Here is a 24,588-nt window from a genome sequence, read left to right as displayed (position 1 = left end):
AAAACTGGAAGTAGACTTGCTTAAAATAAGTAAATATTAGTAGTATTTATTATTGTAGTAAATGTTAGAGGTAGAATTTGAATGGTCTTTTGATTCCAAGTCCAGCAATTCATTTGCCATATTGCTTCCGATGAGCTTTGTAAAAGTTCCTAGAAAATAAGTTCCTAAAGAGAATATGAGGGTAAGTTCCCCCATCCCTCAAAATAAGAAAAGATTGTCTTAACAATTTAGATATAAAAAGTTAAGGAGTGAAAAAATGTCTATTACCTATTGAATTTGTACATAAATCTATGTCAAACACTGAATATAGATAGTTATTAGGTCCAGAATTGAATAGGAGGAAGAGAGCAGACTGGATTATAGCTGAAAAATTATAGTTAATTAGAAATCAATTAATTTCAATCCTACTTCCAATTGCAAAGACCCATGTTGTTAACTCATTCCCCCCCCAGCTACAATGTACACACAAAATTTAGAAAATCATGATTACAGGCAATCTAATAGTCAATAGAGAAATACATGGAAAATTAGTCATTCAAGAAGCATTTATTAAGCTCTACCAATGTTTTAGACCTTCTGTTAAGCACTAGGGATACAAAGAAAAGCAAAAACAATAGTCTGCTCCTAAGGAGCTCACATTCCAAAGGAAACATGTAAATAGCTAGGTACATATAAGATGTATATAAGAAATATACAGAGCAAAGTAATCTCAGAGGAGAAAGCAAAAGATGAAGAAAAGGCATCATGTAGAAGGTGAGATTTGAAATGGTGCATATATACGTTAACTGTGGCATGTTTTTAGTAATGGCCTTAGAACATAAAATATCATACAAGAAATATACAAGTAAAGGAGTTATGTTGGATTTGCAGTAAGAGTAAGGGGCAACACCCTGAAGGCTCCACTGATGGCCTCAAAATGTAAAAAGTCTTAGAAGACCTCTAGCATTTTGGGTGGATCTTCTGTAGAGGATCTATGGATGGACATAGTCAAGAATTGTACTTGATAGAAGTCATGAATGGATCCTGATAGAGGAAATAGCCATATCAGTGAAATCCCAAATGCATTAAAGTATTGAAGCAGATTATAGAAGAAATTAGTTATATTTAAATACAGTTATAAAAAAAAAAAAAAAGGTCTTAAGAATATCTGTTGTAATGAAAAAAACACAGGATTTGGAGCTTAGAAAACTCTTTTTGAAGCCTATGTGGGAACAACTTATGACCATTTATGACTGATTGTGCTAATATGAAAAAAATCACTTACCCTTATTCAGTCTCAATTACTCTCTTTTCAAAATGGAAATAATATTTGTGAAGCCCATATAATAATAGTAGCATTTCACAAAAAAAGATGAGAAGATGGCTTGCTTGAGTTCAGGACTCTTTCTAATTATATGACCGATAAAAAGACTTATATGAACTTATATGACAAAAAATGATAACTATTTTTTACTAAAAGTCTTTCCAATTGATGACCTATAGTGAGGGGGTTTTATTTTTTATAATAATAGTTGTAATTTCATGGTTAGAGTAGATACTAAATGGTTAAGTTTGAGGCTAGACAAGAAGGGAGCTGTATCCTAAATGGGAGTGATAGAAAATAAGAATATGCCAAGGAGAAGTTAGAATACTACAGTATCTTCTTCTCTTCCTCCTCTTCCTTCTCCTCCTTTTCCTCCTCCTTTTTTTTCTTCTAAGCTTTTCTGGTCTTGTCCTAATGCTTTTCTCAATCATATGTCTAATAATTGAGGAGCAAATAAAAAGATATTAGCATTATACAGAACATAGGAAAGACTGAATTTTTATCTCCTAAAATGCATTCCTTGTATTCTTTGTAATATTAAAATTTTGAAAATCATAGATTTCTGAATTGCTTGCAACATTAATGTGTGCTTATTATTTTTAAAATTTTTGCTTTCAGATGATCTTATGGATATAATAACAGCATGTCCCCAAGTTGAATTAATTAATTGTCTTACTCATGAATGGCAGGGAAAACCACCATCTTTGTCTTTTTGTCTTGTTGTACTTCATTTCTTCAATATTGGAATGAAAAAGGCTGGCTTAAATCTACTTGAAGAATTACATGAAAATGGAAAAGGTAAGTTTAGCAAAATGTTCCTAATGAAGGAATAGTGGGAGTTATTCAGAGAAATAAAGTTGATGGTTATATCTTAGTTCGTTGAGAACTATGTAGAGAATCAAGACTCTTAAATGCTTAATATATACCTGAACCAATCTTTGAAATTAAAAGGTTGCCATATCAGTGATTTTAACTAGGTCTGATACATTTTCTTAGGGAAGTCATCAGAGAAATAAGATGAAATGAGAAATTTGGCAAGCACATGGCAGAAGAGAAGGAAGTAAAAATTTATACATGAATTATTTCCATGGGGATGAGCCAGTGATATTTCCATTTTGTCATATAAGTAATATATTTTTCCCATTGTGGTCCCTGTACAAATTTATGTATTTTTTATATGTAGTATTTCTGTCCAGTGTGATATTAATATTATATGGGTGAACAAATATTGTGGAACAAAAACAAATACTATATTGTTCTAACATTATTTTTTATCTTGTTCAGTATAGATCTTATTAAAATGCTAATTAAAATTACTTTGTGACTAACAAGACCAATGCAACCAAAATTAGAAGGAAAATAGAAAATTTTGGGAGGAATTTTACAGCAAGTTTCTCTGATAAAAGTGTCACTTCTAAAATATATAAAGAACAGAGTGAAATTTATAAGACTACAGGTCATTCCACAGTTGATAAATGATCAAAGGATATGAAGAGGTAGTTTTCAGATGAAGCCAAAGCTATCTATCATCACATGAATCTATGTTTTGAATGACTATTGATTAGAGGAATGCAAATTAACATAATACTGATATTAACTAGAATTAATACCTTACACCTAATAACTTGACAGAAAATATGACAGAAAAGGAAAATGAAAAAATGTTGGAAGAGTTGTAGGAAAATTGTGACACTAATGCACTGTAGAAGTAAACTGATCCAATGATTTTGGAGAATAATTTGAATATGCTCAAAAGAAAACTGTACATACCCTTTGATCTAGCAATATTGCTATTAGGTCTTATTCCAAAGAAATTTTACAAAGAAAAAAGGATCTATATGTACAAAAATATTTGTAGTAGCTCTTTTTGTGGTGACAAAGAATTGAAAATTGATAGGATGCCCATCAAATGGATAATGGCCAAACAAGTTGTAGTGGTGTTCCTCCTTCATTTTCAAAGATTGTGATGGGATGCTATCATACATTGAGAAATGACAAGTAATATCCCTTTAGAAAAATCTGGAAAGACTTATATGAACTCTGGTAAAAAGTGAAGTGAACAGAACCAGGAGAGCAGAATATATAGTATCAGCAATATTGTATGACCATTATCCATGAATGACTTAGTTATTCTCAGCAGTACAATGATCAAAAATAATTCCAGAGGACTTAGGATGACAAATGCTATTCACCTCCACAGAAACAACTGATAAAGTCTGAGTGCAGATTGAAACATACTTTTTAAGACTTTCTTTTTCTTTTCTTTTTCTTTTTCTTTTTCTTTTTTTTTTTTTTGAGTGGGCAGGTTTGTTTTCTTTCATTTGATTTAATGTGGGAATATATTTTGTGTGACTGCACATTCAATAACCTATATCAAATTACTTGATTTCTCAAGTCAAGGGAGGGAAGAGAGTGAAGAGAGAGACTTTGTAACTCAAATTTTAAAAAAGAATGTTAAACATTTATACATGTAATTGGAAAAATGAAATATTTTTAAATTGTGAAATCAAAGAAACAGCATGATCATAATGTAATAAAGTTTACAAAGTTAAAAAACTACAGTCAATCTAAGATATAGCCTTGCGTGGGAGGTGAGGGCAAAGAGTTGATGGGTAGAATTTTTAAAATAAGTACAGGTGATATTGAATAAAAGACAAATAAACTATATAAACTACTATTGTTGGTGTTTGTTTGTTTTCCCTCTCAGAGGCAACAGAACAACTTATGACAACTGATCCATTCTGTTCCTTAGAGGGATGGCAAGAACTGGCGGTTGTGTGTATCCAGAACGGCTTTTGCAAATTGTCCAATGACATCATTTCCATCCTCAGATCTCAGGAAGGAGTATCCGAAATTCCTCCAGATGGGGAAAACATAATGGAACATGTTTTTTGGTAGTTCCATTTCTTCAACAGCTGAGGGAGCTCTAAAAATATTTTATGTCCTGGTTGAGAAAAACAGCCTAAGGATTAGTAACTTTGAATAAATCCAAATTGTATATCCCCAAAACAAATTAGTCCTTCTTTATTGTGACATTGGAATCTGCATAGTGTTTTATATAGTAATGTTTTGTTTCCCATTCATATGGTAAGCAAACATTATTTAATGTTTTTATTCTGTTCTTTACACACACACACACACACACACACACACACACACACACACACACACACAGAGAAATACATGCCATATCAGTGGATATCTGTTTGGATTTATTGACTCCAACAGGATTATGTTCACACATTTCTTTTTGTCAATGCCTGATACAGTGCCATGTACAATTTCATATTTATATGTTATAGGGATAGAATTTTGATCATTTTCTTTCAGATATTCTTGGAAAATAATATGGTCTGTTAGAGCTAATAAGAACCTTAGAGAATTCTTCAAGCTCCTGGCAGCAATTTGCTTTGTTTAGTTTATGTTATCATGTCATATAAGCTTTACTAACATAAACTAACATTTAACTGCTGCTTTGCTAGACAGACAGATATAGTTTAATATGTAAGTAGCAAAAGAACATCTTAGAAATGGAATTTAAAATAAGTACAAAAAGTTTTCAGGAACTATTAAGTATGAATAGATGTATTTTTCTTACTATTGCAAGTTTCCAGGTTTATTTTCATTTTCTTCCATTTTTTCTTTTTTTTGGTTTTGTTTGATTGATTCTTAATTTCATTGAGTCATTCCTTTTGTTCAGTTCTAATTTTTAGTGAATTATTTTCTTCAGTTACTTTTTTTTTTTTTTTTTTTTTTTTGCTGATACAGTTGGGGTTGCCTAGGAAGTGTTAAATGACTGAACTCAAATTTGAACTCAGGTCCTCCTGACTATCTACTACATCAACTAGCTGCCCCTCAGTTACCATTTTTAGCTCCCTTTATTGAATTTTTTAATGAGTTGATTTGTTCAATGGATTTTTTTTTTCCATTTCACAAATTCTGTTTTTCAAGGAGTTGTTTTCTTTTTCCATTCTGTCAAATCTATTTTGTAAGGAGTTATGTGCTTTTTCCATTTCACTAAATCTATTTTGTAAGGAGTTTTCTTCAGATAATTTCTGTGTTTCCTTTAACAAATTCTCCTTAAATGTTCTTATTTCCTTTCTCCCATTTTTCTATAATTCTCTTTTAAGATCCTTTTTGAATTCTTCCAAGAGAGCCATGTGAGATGGAAACCAATTCATATCTCTCTTTGGGGCTTCATCTGGAGATGTGTCCTCAGGGTTTGAGATCTCTTCTTCTCTTGCTCCATAAAAATGATCTATATGGGCAGAACTCTTTTTTTTTTTTTTTTTTTTTTTGAGGCTGGGGTTAAGTGACTTGCCCAGGGTCACACAACTAGGAAGTGTTAAGTGTTTGAGACCAGATTTGAACTCGGGTCCTCCTGAATTCAAGGCTGGTGCTCTATCTACTGCGCCACCTAGCTGCTCCCCTGGGCAGAGCTCTTTTTGTTTTTTTGCTCATTTTTAAAGGTTGAGCTGTTAGGGCAGAGGGGAGATTATCCAAATGTCTTCTCCTGGCAACAGTGGCTGTGCTGGGTCTGGGTTGGTGCTGACTAACTTCGGGGGCTGAGTAGTCAAGTCCCACGTTATTCAGGGGTTCAGGGCTCACTATTTGCTTTTTGTATTTGTGTTGTCTCACTGCTAACCTGCTGGTCTACTGGCTTGCAACCAGGATAGAGTAGCCAACACTGCTATAGATTCCTTCCAGTAGATTCCCCAACACCAGAACCCCACAATGTCCTAGGTATCTGCACTGCAGCCACCTCCCCTCTTCTTTGGTGCTTGATTGAGTCAAACCTTTTCTGAAGTTCTTCCAAAATATCTTCTGCTGGAAATTTGTTACACTCCAAATATTTGTGGATTTTGTCACTCCAAAACCAGTTCAGAGACTTGATTTGGTATTGGTTCTGAGAGACATCAGGGAGAGCTCAGATAAAGATGTGTCTACTTTCTGCCATCTTCTCCAGGTTTATTTTCTTGAAAATGAGAAACTTGTAGAATCTACTGCAGAATTTTTTTCTTACCTATAATCTTATACTCATTAGAGGCCTATCAGAAAAATCAGAAAATAAGTTTATGGGCAGAGCTTTTTATTATATGAGATTGTTAAAGTTTTTAGTTTTGGCATCAAAATTATCTTTTTATTAAATTATATATATATATATATATTATTACATATTAATAGGGATTATACTTTTTGTGATCCCAGAGGCCAGAGCTAGAATCAACAAATAATATTTAAACAAAGTAGATTGTTCCCAACATAAGAAAGAAAACCTTGCTAAAAAATAAAAGTAAGACAATGGAAAGGGCTAGCCTAGTAGGTAAGAAGTTCCATGGAACATGTTTCTAAGTGCTGTGGATTTTTTTTAACTTTTTTTTTTTTTTAAATAAAAAGTTCACTTTAAGAAATAAGGAATGGCCTAACCTCTCTACTTGGGACTATGCTATTAGCCAAGCTTTCTATTTTAAAGCTTTAGTACTCTGTTTTAGAGTTTAATTAAGAGATGAGCTCCAAACAACTGATTCTTATAAGGACCACAAATAAATGTTAAAAAGATTTGAAAATTAAGAACTTTTAATTAAGAACAAGATAACTTTTGCTATGAAATAATAATGATGGTGACAATAAAATTCAGTTCTTCCTATAGTATGTCAATTTAATGATCATTATACTTCTCATACTTAGGATACCAACAGTTAGGTTAATGTTTATAGATATTTTTAAAACTGTGTGATTCTTAGCCTCCTCAGTCAGGGATTTAAGAACAGATGAGTAAAAATATGCAACTACATGAAGAATGTTTTGTGTATTGATGATTCTAAGGATTTTATTTTCCTTTGTCTGAGTGCCTTCTCAACTTTTATGACATATTTACATAGTTTATTCATCCTCTAAATCCCATTTCTTTTAGTGAATCCCTCCAAAAACCTCACTTATCTTTTTCAAATCCTACAGGATTCATTGTTTATATTACTAATTTAATGTTTATTATATGCTACTTTGCATTATTAGTTATCTTTCTATGAGTATATTTGATCTCTTCAACTAGATTTTAAGTTTCTTGTGGTTAGATACCTTATACCTCTTTGTATCCCAGTGCCTTAGCATACAGAGCTTGAGGAATACTTCTTAATTATTATTTTGTCTTCTTCCTGAGGACCAGCCTAGCTGTCTCACACCCAATCAAAATATTTAGGTTAAATTTTTGTTGTTCAATTGTTTCAGCCCTATTTGGCTTTTTGTGATCCCACTATGCAACCTATCTGCTCCCTACTTTAGGCCTAGGGACAATATAATGATTCTTCAGATCTATATAGTTCTGTTTCTCTGCTGTTTTAGAGAGTTTATTTTTTAAAATAAAAATATCGATTGAAGTGTCTTGTTAAAAAAAAATTTCCATTCATAAAACAGATACTATAAATCATTAAAAAGATATTTGTTATACATATATATTCTTTAAAAAATATTTTTGAAATGACAAAGTCTAGATTATTACAAAATTCTTATTCTATGAAGATCCATTATGTCTATTGAAGTTGGTAGGTTTTGCCATAATTCACTATTTAAGTTGATGAATCACTGAAATTTTTTTTACAGCGTCTTTATTAAAAAATAAACTCATGGACTTACATAAACTGATGCTGAGTGAAATGAGCAGGACCAAGAAATCATTGTTTACTTCAACAACAACACTATATGAGGATCAATTCTGATGGACGTGGCCCTCTTCAACAATGAGATGAACCAAATCAGTTCCAATAGAGCAGTAATGAACTGAACCAGCTACACCCAGCTATGACTATGAACCACTACATAGAATTTCCATCCCTCTAATTTTGTCCGCCTGCATTTTGGATTTCCTTCACAGGCTAATTGCACACTATTTCAAAGTCTGATTCTTTTTGTACAGCAAAATAACTGTTTGGACATGTATACATATATTGTATTTAATTTATACTTTAACATATTTAACATGTATTGGTCAACCTGCCATCTGGGGGTGGGGAAGGAGGGGAAAAATTAGAACAAAAGGTTTGGCAATTGTCAATGTTGTAAAATTACCCATGCATATATCTGGTTAATAAAAACTATTAAAATATAAAAAATAATAATAATAAAATCATACATGATCTATGACCAGTATATAAATAGAACGAAACTATCTGAACAATGTATGGTTAAAACTACTATTCAAGTCAAAAGTCATTATCTTTATGAAAATAGTTTAATATGGGAAATTATCTCAGTCATTTATGGTCCTTTGGATCTTGTTTTTCTTTAACACTTTGTTGCTAACAAGTTTGTTTTTAGAGGAATATTGTCCTGCTTAATTAGTGAAGAATCCAGTTTTTATGATCTTTTGAAGTAATATCTTTTAGAAAAAGTATCCCCTCCCCTATGGTGCCTTTAATGCTCCTCTTCCCTCCTGTTGCCACTCCCAGTATAGGATTTATTTTACTCAAAGGATCAAGTGCTGCTGCTTTCACTTAATCATTGCTTCTTCTAGACCTACCACAATTTAAAGCAAGTAGCCTTTTTATAAGTAAACAAATTTAATTCAGGTCGCCTTCCCCACACACATTTAGATGTATCTTTAAAAAATCTTTCTCTTTTCCCCTTATAGTGGTTATTCTCTCTCCCTCCACTTCTATATCCACTCTCTCTTCTCTTCCTGTTTCTCTGTTTCTTTCTCTGTCTCTGTTTCTCCCTCTCTCTTCCCCTGTTCTTCCTCCCTCCTTCTTTTTCCTTGTCTCTCCTCTCTCTCTTTTATTCATTCTTCCTTCTTCCCCACCTCCAGTGGCTTTCAAGCAAGGAAGTTTCTATGAAACAATATTAGAAATGGAATAGAGCAGCCTGTAACTCTGGGAGCTTTAAAAGATCAGAAAAGCCATAAGGTAAGTGACAGGAATTCATAGCAGAGGCTAGAATAGTTGTAGCCCCTTGAGCCCAGCCCTTAGGCCTGGGGACTGACCTGATTAAATTAACCTGGCAGTAAATGGAGAGCCACCAAGACACCAGCCAAACACACAATGCGTCTCCTAATTATATTGTACCTATGTTTCTTAGCAGCTATTTTAAGTTTGAGCTCACTCTCTATAGGGAGTGATGTGCAGAGGTCTTGGTTTAGGGGGATATTTTTGTACTTTACGGCGGCTATATCTTAGTAAATATCCCTTTATAAAAGCAAATTAATGTTAATGGACAAATTGGTATGGAGGAAAAAACAAATACTAATTGCTGGAGATATTGAGAAGTTACTTAGTGACTAATATTGGAAGAGGGAGCCTAATGGATAGACTTAGATTTGATAGTTTTAGAGAAAGACATTCTTCTTCACTCTTCAGAGTTTAGCCCCAGAAGCCTTTGGAGAGAGAGTGCTGAATTATTAGAAAGGACCTGATCTACAAGTGCTAAAAGGGTGAGTGAGTCCAGAGCCTTGAAGCACTGCAGGTATAATTACTGTATAATAACACAAAATGCTGGAGGAAGGATTTAACTGATTTGAGGCAGTAAAGTGGCAGAGGGATAGAATGCTAGCTCTGGAATCAGGAACTCCTGAATTCAAATTTGACCTGAAACTGTGATTCTGGGCAAGTAATTTAACATCTATTTGTCTCAGTGTCCTTAACCGTAAAATGGGGATAATGTCACATTACATCCCAGGGTTGTTTTGAGGATCTAATGAAATAATATTTATATAATGCTTTGTACAATAACTGGCACATAGTAGGTACTTAATAATTATTCTCTTAAAGCTTTTGGGAAAGGCTTAAGAAGGGACAATTAAAATCTGGATGTATAGGAAGATATGAAGAACAAAGACATGGTAAAGCATAACAGAGCAAGGTGTGTTCCGAAGGCAGAGTATTCAAATTTGGTTGAAGTACAGAGTGAAGAGAACCAGATTCAAAAGATGTATTGGCTTGATAATCAACTTGTAAAGAAGTCTCTAGTGGAAGGTGCTAAGATTCTATCCTTGACTATGCTATTAGAATTTTTAATTTCAATGAATAAAGGTATGATTAACATAAAGCTAGGAAAGATAACTAGGAGCAACATAGGACTAGACATCAGTTCATCTGAAAAAAAGTCCATAGGTTTTGGTGGGAAACAAGATCAATATAAATTCATAATGTGACAGGACAGTCCAGTAAAGCTACTCTGGTTTGAAGCTGTATCAAGAGAAACACAGAATTCAAGATTAGAGACAACAGAATCCCACTGTCCTCTGCTTGGATCATCTGAAGTTTATGTTCAGTTCAGGGTACATTTTTGAGAAAGGCCATTGATAGATAAGCTGGAAGCATTCAGAGTAAGACAACAAGAATTGAGAAGGGCCTTGAGATCATAATATATGAGAACTAGGGGAAGGAAGGGAAACCTAGAAAAGGTGAAATACAAAAGAAGTGGGGAGTGAAGGCACATGTGAAAGCTGTTTTACGTTGTGAATCATAGATCATATCATGCATTTAGAGTGAAAATGACCTTTGAGACCAACTCTTTCACATCTCTGAATCTTCCCAAGATATCTTGGGGTTTACGGGCTAAATTTCTTAAGGACTTTCCCAAAAACCAATCTGATTCTCACTCACTAGCAATAGGTCCTAGGCCAAGCCCCTTTTGGTCATTGTACGGAGGTCCTGATCGACTTACATTGAAAGTAAATAACAGTCATTTCTGCTTTGGCTAGAAACCTTGAGGGTCTTCCCCTCCCAGATTCCTGCATTCATTATTGATTTATTTAGATTTTTTTTTTTTTTGGACTAGGTGAAAGAGATTCTTTGCTTCAATTGTTACTTAGCATTAATCACAGCCTTGATCACATGGCTGTGACCTCTGCCAAACTGAGAATTGTTGAAAAGCTTAGCTTAAAAAGTCTCACATTTCATCCCATCTCCAGTCCTCTTGATCTATATCTGGCCACTGGACCCAGATGGCTCTGGAGGGGAAAGTGTGGCAAGTGACCTTGCCCAACCCTCTTTCACATTTGATTCACTTGTTCATCATGCATCACTTCCCTGATGTTGTGATTCTCTTGGAGAAACAACTGAGGTCCAGGGCTGTTCAGGCATTTACCCTATGACTACATTGTGTAAGAGAGCTTGAATTTATTCTGCTTGTCTCCAGAGGTTAGAACTAGGACAATGGGTAGAAAGTAGTAAAGAAGTAGATTTTGATTTAATGAAGAAAAAGTTTCTTGATAAATAGGGATAAGCCAAAGTGGTACAAGTTGTCCCAGGAAGAGGGAATTCTACTATAGAATGGCCTAGATGGCCTCTGAAGTCTCTTTATATTCAGCAAAATGACCTAATGCTGGAAAGGTAGGACAATGCTATATTGTAAATGGCCTGGTAATTAGAAGTTTAATAAATACTTGTTGATTGATTCCATTTCTGACAAGAGTATGAACTTTACCTACTAGCCACTAGGAAATCCCTTTATATTTTTAGGTGGAATAATAATAATAGCAACTAACATTTACATTTTAGGTTTGCAAAGTCCTTTGCAAATATCTCATTTGACACAACAATCCTAGAAGATGAACGTTACTGATTATCCATATTTTACTGGTGAGAAAACTTGAGTTAGACAGAGATTAAGAAATAATAATATTTGCATAGCATTTACTATGTGCCAGACATTTTTCTGAACATTTTATAATTATTTTCTTATTTTATCTTCTCAGCAACACTGGAAAGTAGGTGCTATTATCATCCATATTTTACAGATGAGGAAGCTGAGGCAAATAGACATTGAGTGATTTGTCCAGGATCATATAGTAAGTATCTGCAGTAGGATTTAGGCCTTCCTGATTTTGGGTTCAGCATTCTCTCCACTATACCATCTAGTTTCCCCTAGCTGAGTATAACTAATCAGATATATAAAGGAGAAGTTTTATTCAATAACCATTATGAACAATTGAGGGGAGGTCAGAATGCCTGTTAGGAGTACTATTATAATACAGATGGGTAGCAATGGAGGGGGTGAGGGGCCTAACCTAGTCTGTAGAGTAAATAGAGAGGAAGAGACTCAGAGATATATATCAGCCTGAAATTGAGAGTTGGGAATCGATAGGATATGTGAAGTGGGACAACAGGAAGAACCAAAGATAAATCCAAGTTTTTTAATGTGAGAAAGGTAGCACCACAGATAGTAGTAATGAAATAAGAAAAAAAGAGACGGGTTTAACAAGGATGACCATAAACCCAGTAGATAATAAATATACAAATGTGCCAGGTTATCAATAACAATGATTACCTTTCTATCTTACTTGGCAATTCACAGGTAGAAAAAAATTAAATGAGTCTCCTTTATTGCTTATCTGTGGATTGCTAGTGTCCCCTGAGTAGCAGATCATCTCTCCTCTGGAGTTAAGGGCTAAAACCCTTTCCTACCTGAATTATAATTTTAAAGCCCTTAAAGTTCAAGTTGGAGAGGACAGAAAGGGAAGGATATCTGGAATTATAGAATGCCTACTATGTGCCAGTCACTGTGCTAAAATGTTACTTATTTGAATTCTGATAAATCAGATTTTGATCCAAATAAGCTTTCTGAGTGAAACACAGGAAAGAAAGTAAAAGAAACTTAATCTAATCTAAATAGCTACATAGCTCAGTGATCCCCATCTAAAATGGCAGCATGAATGCATCCAGATATCTTTATCTCAAAAAACCAGAGTCTTCCTAGATATATATTTTATACCTTTGTCTCAGTTCTGGAGAGGTCTGCCCTATTCTCAGAGATGAGATGTTTTATTTGTTCTGATAAACTGCCCAGACTAAGGCTTGATCTCACTTCCTCTCACCATCTGACCCCTGTTTGCCTAAGATAGAATTCTTGCCTCTGACCAAACTGTGATTTGTGGGAAATGTTGCTGCAAGGAGTGGCAATAAAGGAAGTCTAGCTTTGCTAAAGGTTTGGAGAGCAGGAATTTGTTTTTATGTATGAACCTCATCAACAGAAGGTGCTGACCAAGTTGGTTTTAATAGGCAAGGAAAAGGAGTAACCATCAAAGTGGCAGACTAAAATACATGGTTGAAAAGAGACTCCAATGAAATGTCTTTATATGAAGCTAACAAAGACAATAAAAGAGTTGGAAAACATGACCTTATTTACAAAAGCTATTGGAAAATGGGATTATTCAGAGTGAGGAAAAGGCTAGGGGGAAAACCATGAAGACATGAAACAGAGGAGGTTGAGAGAACTAGCTCTTCCTTCCCATAATTTTCCACTCTGTTTTCTCTGCTTCAAATGTGTTCCTTTTTGATTTGTACTTCTTAGAATCCTTTTTCTTCCTTCAAAGCTCCACTTTCCAGGAATCTTTCCCTAATCCCTGCTCTCCCTAATTTTTCTTGCACTATATTTATTAACATGTTATTTTTCTCTCTCTTCTCCTGCAATAGAAAGTAACCTCTCTGAAGGCAAATATTGTTTTTTTTTGTCTTTGTGTCTCTAAGGCCTAGAACAGTATTATCTGGCAAATAGGAGATGCTTAGTAATTGTTTTTTGAGGCAGGTAGGTGGTACATCTTTCTGCTCTGGACATTCTTTCTGGCTGGCTCCCTCCCTAGAATAATCTCTTCCCATGCTCTTACTAGTGACCTTCCCTGCTTCCTTTAAGTTTCAACTAAAACACCATCTTCTTTGCTTTCCTTCTGTTATTTTTTTCTTATTTATCCTATTTATAGTTTGCACTGATTATATTTGTTATCATGCTCTCTTCTCTATGTTCCTCTGGAGCAGGGATTGTGTTTTGTGTCTTTTTGTACTCTCAGCACTAAGCCTGACTACTTAGTAGGCACTTAATAAATGTTTATTGATTGATTTAATTACAATGGATAGATTATCAGGCCTTTAGTCAGGAAGACTTGATTTCAAATCCAATCTCATACCTAGTTAATTATGTGGCTAAACCTGTTTATTTCACTTTCCTTATATGTAAAATGGGAATAACAGCATCTACCTCTCAGAGTTGTTATGAGGTCAAAATGAGATAATATTTGTAGAACTCTTAATATAGTGCATGACACATAATAGGTACTATATAAATAATAATAGTTACCTATATAAATGTTAACCATCATCATTATTATTATTAACTGAATTTCATTCCATCTTTGCTTAGAACAGAGCAAAAGGCAAGGATTTTTCAGAGGAATAGGGAATGTAAATTAGATTCAGGGAAGAAGTTCCAATAGGAAGGGTTTTTAAATATTGGAATCCTGAGGATGGCTGTAGTTTTCAAAGAGTTGGGGGCTTCCTCATGCAAATAGAACAGTGTTGTCCACAGACAATAGTATTGGGAGAACCTTACCATCCACAGGGACTTCCTCTTTAACTCTGATTTTGTCTACAGTTTCCTCCATGATGATAATAAACATTTTTAGTGTACATCCATTTCCTAGGTCATACTTTACCTGGGATAAATGATCAAAGGTATGAAGAGAAGATGCTTTAGAGAAGAGCCTTCAAAAAGTGGTCTTTTGTTCTACCAAATCAAATGTGTATTGTTTTTGTTTTTATTAATCACTGAACAATAAGCATAATGGGATCCTTTTGGAAGGGTTATTCACCCTCAAAATAATGGTTTGATGTGATTAGAGAAAAATCCACATCCCAGATGTTAAGGATTCAGTGCTCCCATCATCACAATCTGGAAAATCTGCATAAATATTTTTGGCCTTCCTTAACAAAGAAGAAGTCTGAATTATTATGTTATTTAAACATAAAATATGTTGATATTATACAATACTATACATATATTTTATGCATTTCTGGATTTCTAAACTTTTTCTGTGTCATCTGCTGGGTTTCATGCATCATCTAAGACTTCTGCAAACTCCCCCAAAGTTCTCATTTAATTTCTTATGGTGACCTGAGACATATTGAAACCTAAAGGGGGAAGTCATAACATGAAAGGGATAACTGTTGTTGAAGATGCCTATTGTTAAATCAAAGTTTCTTAAATTGTGGAACATGATTCAATATGGAGTCATACAACTAATTGTGGGGGTTGTGAAATTTTGATTTATCATCAGTAAATGTTTGATTTGTATACCTATTATATGTACCAAGGGTCACTTAAAAGTTTCTCAGGCAAAAAGGGGTCATAAGTAAAAAAAAAAATTTAAGAAATCCTGGTTCAAATTATGACATGTGGTTATGTTCATAAAACTTATCCATTGACCTATGTAACTTACATGAACACTGTGAATGGACAAAAAATTGGGTCCAGAATTAAACAAGAAGAGGTGTATTTAGAAAGTCTTTGAGAAACTGCAAAGTTCTTTTAATGGCCACAAACTTTTAATGATCATAGAAATACACACACATATTTGTATATGCACACATAAATGTAAATCAATATCAATAATCTGCCAGTGTTGTTATTATATGAGTAGGACTTATGAAATAGTACAGTTTCCAAAACATTAAAAATAAGTACAACTCAAAGTATGATGCAGAGGTGCTTGGTGAAGGTGAGCAGGCTGCAACACATAATGCAAACAAGGAACTACAAAGAAGAATCAAAGAAAAGGAGATCAAAGAAATGTATGATCATAAAAGAAGATGGGCCAATCATGTGATTTTGTTATGTCAGTAAAAGACAAGAAAGATTGTGTCTTTGGACACAATTTTGGACAGACCCAGGAAACCAATTTGAGACACACAGTATAGATAGTCATAAATAGGTTATAATCTGTATCATTGAGGGGAACATTCATATCAGGATCATAGAACCAAATAAATATTTAAATAATGGAATGGAGTATTTATCTGTTAGATTGCTTTACGTCAGGGATAGATCTATAGCAGGGGTTGGCAGACTACTGCCCATGGGTCAAATGTAGATCATCTCCTGTTTTATGTGGCCTTCAAGCTAAAAATTATATTTTTAAAAATGGTATTTTCCCCAGTTACACATAAAAAATTTTCTTTTTGGATACATGTACATTAATTTTTAAAAACATTTCCTTATGAATCATGTTGGGAGAGAAAAATCAGAATAAAAGGGAAAAACCACTAGAGAAAAAAAAAGAAACAGAAGAAAAAGGGGAAAAAGTGAACATAGCATAATTGATTACATTCAGTCTCGATAGTTCTCTTTCTGGATGCAGATGATGTTTTCTCCAATGTTTATTGGGATTGCCTTGGATCACTGAACCACTGAGAAGAATCATGTCATTCATAGTTGACCACTGAACAGTTTTGCGGTTACTGTGTACATTGTATTCTTGATTCTGAGGATCAGTTCATATATATTTTTTCAGGCCTTTCTAAAATCAGTCTGTTCATCATTTTTTTAATAGAACAATAATATCCTCTTTATATACTACAACTTATTTAGCCATTCCCCAATTGATAGGAATCTACTCAGTTTTCAATTTCTTGTCACTACAAAAAGAGGTACTACAAACATTTTTGCACATGTGAGTTTTTTTTCCCACCTTTTATGATTTCTTTGGGATACAAACCCAGTAGTAGCTCTGCTGGATTAAAAGGTATGCACACATAGAGCACCAGCCCTGAAGTCAGGAGGGCTTGAGCTCAAATCTGGCTTCAGACACCACTTCCTAGCTGTGTAACCCTGGGCAAGTCACTTAACCCCAATTGCTTCAGAAAAAAAAAAAAAAAAAAGTATATACACTTTGACCCTTTGGGTGCCAGATTGCTCTCCAGAATGGTTGGATCATTTCACAACTCCACCGGCAATACATTAGTGTCCCAGTTTTCCCACATCCTCTCCAACATTTATCATCTTTTCCTGTCATTTTACTGAATCTGAAAGGTGTGAAGTGGTGCCATAGAGTAGTTTTAATTTGCATTTCTTTACTCAATAGTGATTTATAGCTTTTTAAAATATGACTATAGATGACTACTTTTTTCATCTGAAAATTGTTCATATCAATTGGGGAATGATTTGTAGTTTTATAACTTTGACACAGTTCTCTGTATTTTAGAAATCATAAACACTGGCTGCAAAATTTTTCCTGAGCTTTGTGTTTATCTTCTAATCTTGGTTATGTTGCTTTTGTTTGTGCAAAAACTTTTAAGTTAATGTAATTAAAGATTCCATTTTGCCTTTCATAATGTTCTCTAGTTCTTCTTTGGTCATAAATTCTTCCCTTCTCCAAAAGATCTGATAGGTAAATTGTCCCTTGTTCTTCTAATTTGCATACAGTATCACTTATTATGCCCAAATTATAGACCTATTTTGACTTTATTTTGATATGGGATATGAGATATAGATATAGACCAAGTTTCTGACCTATCATTTTCCAGTTTTCCCATCAATTTTTGTGAAATAGTGAGTTCTTATCCCTGAAGCTGGAGTTTTGGGGTTTATCAAATACTAGATTATTATAGTCATGATTATTGTGTCATGTGCATCTAACCTATTCCACTGATCCACCACTATATTTCTTAGCCAGAACCATGTTTTTGAAGACTGCTGATTTGTAATATATTTTTGGATTTGATGTTGCTAAGCCACCATCCTTTGTATTTTTTCCATTAATTCTCTTGATATTCTTGACATTTTGTTCCTCCAGATAAATTTTGTTATTATTTTTTCTAGTTCTATAGAATGTTTTGGTAGTTTGATTGGTATAGCACTGAACAAGTAGACCAATTTAGGCAGAATTGTCATTTTTATTATATTAGCTCAGCTTAGCCATGAACAATTGATATTTTTCCAGTTGTTTAGATCTGACTTTATTTGTGTGAGAAGTGTTTTGTAATTTTGTTCATATAGTTATTGGGTTTGTCTTAGCAGATAGACCCCCAAGTATTTTATTTTTCTTATAGTAATTTTAAATGGAATTTCCCTTTCTATCTCTTTCTATGGACTTTGTCATTAATATATAGAAATATAGATGATTTGTGTGGGTTTATTTTATATCCTGCAACTTTGCTAAAGCTGTGAATAGTTTCCAATAGGTTTTTGCATGATTTTCTAGAATTCTCTAAGTATATCAACTGCAAAGGGTGATATTTTTCTTTCCTCATTGCCTATTCTAATTCCTTTAATTCCTTTTTCTTTTCTTATTTCTAAAGATAATGTTTCTAGTACAATATTGAGTAATAGTGGTGATAATGGCATCCTTGTTTTACCCCTGATAATTTTGGGAATACTTCTAGTTTCTCTCCATTACAAATAATGCCTGCTGATTTTTAGACAGATCCTGCTTCTCAATTTAAGGAAAACTCTCTTTATTCCTTTGTTCTCTAGTGTTTTTAATAGGAATGCGTGCTGTGTTTTTTTCAAAAGCTTTTTTTAGATTTTTTTGAGATCATCATATGATTTTTGTGAGTTTTTTTATTGATTGACAAAGTCAATTATGGCAATAGTTTTCCTGATATTGAACCAGCCTTGTATTCCTGGTGTAAATCTGACTTGGCCATAGTGGATTATCCTGCTGAAAAGTTGCTGTAATGTCTTTTCTAATATTTTATTTAAAACTTTTTCATCAATATTCATTAGGGAGATTGGTCTGTAATTTTCTTTCTGTTTTGACTCTTCCTGGTTTTGGTATCAGTACCACATTTGTGTCATAGAAGAATTTGGCAGGATTCCTTCTTTACCTATTTTTCCAAAAAGTACAAGATATTGGAATTAATTGTTATTTAAATGTTTGGTATAATTCACTTGTAAATCCATCTGGCCCTGGAAATTTTTCCCTAGGGAGTGCATTGATGGTAGTTCAATTTCTTTTTCTAAAATGGGATTATTTAAGTAATCTATTTCCTTTTCTGCTAATCTGGGCAATTTATCTTTTTGTAAATATTAATTCATTTCAATTAGTCAGTTTTGTTGGCATACAGTTGGACAAAAATAGTTCCTAATTATTGCTTTAATTTCTTCCTCATTGGAAGAATTCCAAATCACTCTTTTCATTTTTGATACTGGTAATTTTTTTTCTTTCCTTTTTTTAGTCAAATTAATCAAAGGTTTATCTATGTTGTTGGTTTTTTCATAAAACCAACTTAGTTTTATTAATTACTTCAATATTTTCAATTTTATTAATATCTCCTTTGATTTTCTGAATTTCAAATTTGGTATTTAATAGAGAGTTTTTAATTTGTTGTTTTTCTAGCTTTTTTAGTTGCATGATCAATTCACTGATCTCCTCCTTCTCCATTTTATTCATGTAACTATTTAGAAATATAAAATTTTTCCCCAAGAACTTTTTTGGCTGCATCTCATCCATGCAGCTTTTGGTATGTTGTCTCATTATTGTAATTTTCTTGGATAAAATTATTGATTGTTTCTATGATTTGTTGTTTCACTCATGCTTTTATTAAAAAGCTTTCTTTTCAAAACATGCATAGATAGTTTTCAACATTCACCCTTGTGAAACCTTCTGTTCCAAATTTTTTTCTCCCTCCCTTCCCCCCACTTCCTCCCACAGGGAGGCCCTGGATGGCAAGTAATCCAATATATGTTAAACATGTGCAGTTGTCCCATACATATTTCCACAATTATTATGGTACATAAGAAAAATCATATCAAAAAAGGAAAAAATGAGAAAGAAAAATACAAATAACACAAAGAGTGAAAATAATATGTTGGGGTTCACACTTAGTCTCCACAGTCCTCTCTCTGCGTGCAAATAGGTCTCTCCATCACAAGACCATTGAATTGGCTTGAATCATTTCACTGTTGAAAAAAGCCATGTCTCTGGAATTATGCCCCAAAAGTTATCAAACGGTGCATACCCTTTGATCCAGCAATGCTACTACTGGAATAATATCCCATGGAAATACTAAAGAAGGGAAAGGGACCTGTATGTGCCAAAATGTTTGTGGCAGCCCTTTTTGTAGTGGCTAGAAACTGGAAAATGAATGGATTCCCATCAATTGGAGAATGGTTGGGTAAATTATGGTATATGAATGTTATGGAATATTATTGTTCTGTAAGAAATGACCAGCAGGATGAATACAGAGAGGTTTGGAGAGACTTACATGAACTGATGCTGAGTTAAATGAGCAGAACCAGGAGATAATTATACACTTCAACAATACTGTATGAGAATGTATTCTGATGGAAATGGATACCTTTGACAAAGAAAATCTAACTCATATCCAATTGATTAATGATGAACAGAATCAGCTACACCCAGAGAAGGAACACTGGGAAATGAGTGTAAACTGTTTGCAGTTTTGTTTTTCTTCCCAGTTTATTTTTACCTTCTGAATCTAATTCTTCCTGTGCAACAAGAGAACTGTTCGGTTCTGCACACATATATCTAGGATATATTATAACATATTTAATATGTATAAGACTTCTTGCCATCTAGGGGAGGGAGTGGAGGGAAGGAGGGGAAAAATTCGGAACAGAAGGAAGTGCAAGGGATAATGTTGTAAAAAATTACCCATGCATATGTACTGTCAAAAAAAAAAGTTATAATTATAAATTTAATTATATTATATGTATTATATATATTATATTATAATATATGTTACATATATATTATAATATAATTATATATAATTATAAAATTAATTTTAAAAATAAAAGAAAAGAGCCATGTCCATCAGAATTGATCATTGCATAATCTTATTGTTGCTTTGTACAATTTTCACTTGGTTCTACTCACTTCACTTAACATCAGTTCATATAAATCTCTCCAAGTCTTTCTGAAATCATTGTTTCTTATAGAGCAATAATATTCCATAATATTTATATACCATAACTTATTGAGCCATTCTCCTCCACCTAATGGTCATCCACTCAGTTTTCAGTTCCTTGCCTCTACAAAAAGGGCTGCTACAAACATTTTTACACTTGTGAGTCCTTTTCCATCTTTTATGATCTCTTTGGGATTTTGGCCTAGTAGAGATACTGCTGGATCAAAGAGTATTTACAGTTTGATAGCCCTTGGGGTATAGTTCCCTGTTGCTCTCCAGAAGAGTTGGATCAGTCAACAACTCCACCAACAATGTATTAGTTTCCCAGTTTTCATACATCCCCTACAACATTCATCATTATCTTTTTCTGTCATCTTAGCCAATCTGAAAGGTGTGTAGTTCACCTACTGATTCTTTAGAATTAGATTATTTAATTTCCAATTGGTTTTTAATCTGCCCCTTTATTAAATGTAATTTTTATTGCATTGTGATCTTAAAAGGATGAATTTACTATTTCTTCCTTTCTACATTTAATTGTGAGGTTTTAATGCCCTAATACATCTTTTAATGTATGTGCCATGTACTGCTGAGAAAAAGATATATTCCTTTTTATTCCTATTCAATTTCTCCAGAGGTCTATCATATCTAAATTCTCTAAGATTCCATTAACCTTCCTATTTTTTTTTTCTTGTGTATTTTGTAGATAGATTCATCAAATTCTGAGAGGAGGAAGTTGAGGTCCCTCCCCAAAAAAGTATTTATTGCTATCTTCTTTCTTCCTGTAACTGGCTTAAGTTCTTCTCTAAGAATATGGATGCTGAACTACTTGGTGCATATACACATTTAGTATCAATACTACTTCATTCTATGGTACCCTTTAGTAAGATATAGTTTTCTTCCTTATCTCTTTAGATAAGATCTTTTCTTTTTTTTTTTTTTTTTACTTTTGCTTTATTTAGATCAGAATTGCTACCCTTGCATTTTTTTTTTTTTTTTGCTTTGACTGAAGTATAATGAATTCTGCTCCAGCCTTTTACTCTTACTTTGTATGTATTTCTCTGTTTCAACTGTTTTTCTTGTAAACAACATATTGTAGGATTCTGGCTTTTAATCCAGTCTGCTAACTGAATCCATTTTATGTGAGAGTTCATCCCTTTCACATTTACAGTTATGATTACTAGCTCTTTCTTTCAGTATTTCTTTCCATCCTGTTGTCTTCCCTATATACACTTTTCTTCTCTATTTCCACCCAGTCCTTCCTTAGTAGTGTTTTGTTTCTAACTCACCCTGCCCCCAACCTGACTCCCTTTCTATTACCTCTTCTCTTTTCTTATCCCTTTCTCCCTGCTATTCAACCCCTCTCTTTTCTTTCCCCTTTCTCCTCCTACATCTTTATAGGGTAAGATAAATTTCTTTCTTTTCTTTCTTTCTTTCTTTCTTTCTTTCTTTCTTTCTTTCTTTCTTTCTTTCTTTCTTTCTTTCTTTCTTTCTTTCTTTCTTTCTTTCTTTCTTTCTTTCTTTCTTTCTTTCTTTCTTTCTTTCTTTCTTTCTTTCTTCCTTTCTTTCTTCTTCTTTTTTTTTTTTAATGATAGCCTTTTACTTTCAAAATGCATGCAAAGATAGTTTTCAACATCCATCCTTGCAAAACCTTGTGTTCCAAATTTTTCTCCCTCCTTTCCCCCAACTCCTCCCTTATATAGCAAGTAATCCAATATTTGTTAAACATGTGCAATTGTTTTTTAAATTTTTTTATTATTATTATAGCTTTTTATTTACAAAACATATGTATGGGTAATCTTCCAACTTTCCCCCCTCCTCTAGATGGCATAGTGCAATATATGTTAAATATACTAAAATATATGTTAAATTCAATATATGTATACATATTTATATAGTTATTTTGCTACACAAGAAAAGTCGGATCTAGAAAGAAAGAAAAAAAATCTGAGAAGGAAAACAAAAATGCAAGCACACAATAACAAAAAGAATGGAAATGCTATGTTGTGGTCCACACTCTTTTCCCATAGTTCTCTCTCTGGGTGTAACTAATTCTCTTCATTACTGAACAATTGGAACTGGTTTAAATTATCTCATTGTTGAAAAGAACTACATCCATCAGAATTGATCATTGTATAATATTGTTGTTGCCATGTACAATGATCTGGTTCTGCTCATTTCACTTAGCATCAATTCATATAAGTCTTTCCAAGGCTCTCTGAAATCATCCTGCTGGTGGTCTCTTACAGAACAATAATATTCCATAACATTCATATACCATAATTTATTCAGCCATTCTCCAATTGATGGACATACATTCAATTTCCAGTTTCTAGTCACTACAAAGAGGGCTGCTACAAACATTTTTGTACATGTGAGTCCCTTTCCCTTCTTTAAGATCTCTGTGGGATATAAACCCAATAGAAACACTGCTGGATCAAAGGATATGCAACAAGTGCAATTGTTAAAGTAAATTTCTATATCCAAAAGTGATTGTTATTCCCTCTTTGAGCAAACTGATGAGATTGAGCTTCAGATAATGTTTATCTCCCTCCCTTCTTTCCCTGTATTGTAAGACATGTAATTGGTCTTTTGTGCTTCTTCTTGTGATACAATTTATCCCATTTTACCTCCCCTTCCCTTTCTTATAAGGATTATAGTGGGCTTAATCTTTTTTTCTACCTCTTAATGTCTTTTTCTTTGATATCATCACATCGGAGTCAATTCATACCCACACTCTTCATCCATGTATGCTCTCTCTAACTGTCCATTAAAAGAATACAGTTCTCAAGAGTTACAAGTATCATTTTCTCCAATCTAGCAATGTAAATAGTTAACTTTTAAATAATGGTGATTTTTTTTCCTGTTTATCTTTCCATGTTTCTCTTGAGTTCTGTGTTTTTGTTTAGTTCTGGCTTATTCAGTAGAAATGTTTGAAAGTCTCTTACTTCATTGAAGATCTATTGCCTTCCCTGAAAGATGATACTTATTCTCACTGGATAGTTGATTCTTGGTTGTAATCCCAGGTCCTTGGCCTTTCCAGAATATGGTATTCCAGGGCCTCCAATTTTTTATTGTAGAAGCTGCCAGATCGTGGGTAATCCAGACTGTTGCTCCTTGATAATTGAATTGTTTGTTTTTGTTTGTTTTTGTTTTTTTTTTTTTTTCTGAAAGCTTGCAGTATTTTTAACTTGAGATTATAGTTCTGGATGTTTGCAATAATGTTTCTTGGGATCACTTTCTGGAGGTGATCAATAGATTCTTTCAATGACTATTTTGCCCTCTGGTTCTAGTATATCAAGTCAGTTTTCCTTAATGATCTCTTGAAGAATGCTATCCAAGCTGTTTCTTTGATTGTGGCCTTCTGGTAGATCAATAATTTTTAAATTGTGTCTCCTGAATCTATTTTCCAGGTCAGTTGTTTTTCCAATGAAGTATTTTACATTTCTTTCATTTTAAGAATTCTTTTTAGTTTGTTTGACTGATCTTAATGTCCCATAGAGTCATTAGCTTCCATTTCATGGTTCTAATTTTCAACGTATGATATTCTTCAGTTAGCTTTTGTATCTCTTTTTCCATTTGATTAATTCTACTTTTCAAGGTATTGTTTTCTTCAGTGGATTAATTTTTTTTTTTTTACTTTTGTCCAGTTGT

At 33.4% G+C, this 24,588-nt stretch overlaps 1 protein-coding gene across 1 annotated transcript in view; it reads left to right on the top strand.

Annotated features, from left to right (window-relative positions):
* CLHC1 (clathrin heavy chain linker domain containing 1) overlaps nt 1-4,316 on the top strand; it is a 47,620-nt gene extending 43,304 nt beyond the window's left edge. Inside the window, 2 exon segments of the mRNA XM_074286950.1 lie at nt 1,922-2,101; nt 4,011-4,316. Of these exon segments, the coding sequence (XP_074143051.1) occupies nt 1,922-2,101; nt 4,011-4,201 (371 nt within the window). The 3' untranslated portion in view covers nt 4,202-4,316.
* Nucleotides 4,317-24,588: the final 20,272 nt, after the last annotated feature.

Source organism: Sminthopsis crassicaudata, chromosome 2, assembly GCF_048593235.1.
Source record: "Sminthopsis crassicaudata isolate SCR6 chromosome 2, ASM4859323v1, whole genome shotgun sequence".
In the NCBI taxonomy this organism is placed as follows: domain Eukaryota; kingdom Metazoa; phylum Chordata; class Mammalia; order Dasyuromorphia; family Dasyuridae; genus Sminthopsis; species Sminthopsis crassicaudata.
The sequence above is the reverse complement of the archived record's forward strand: the minus strand, read 5'-3'. Positions and strand labels throughout refer to the sequence as shown.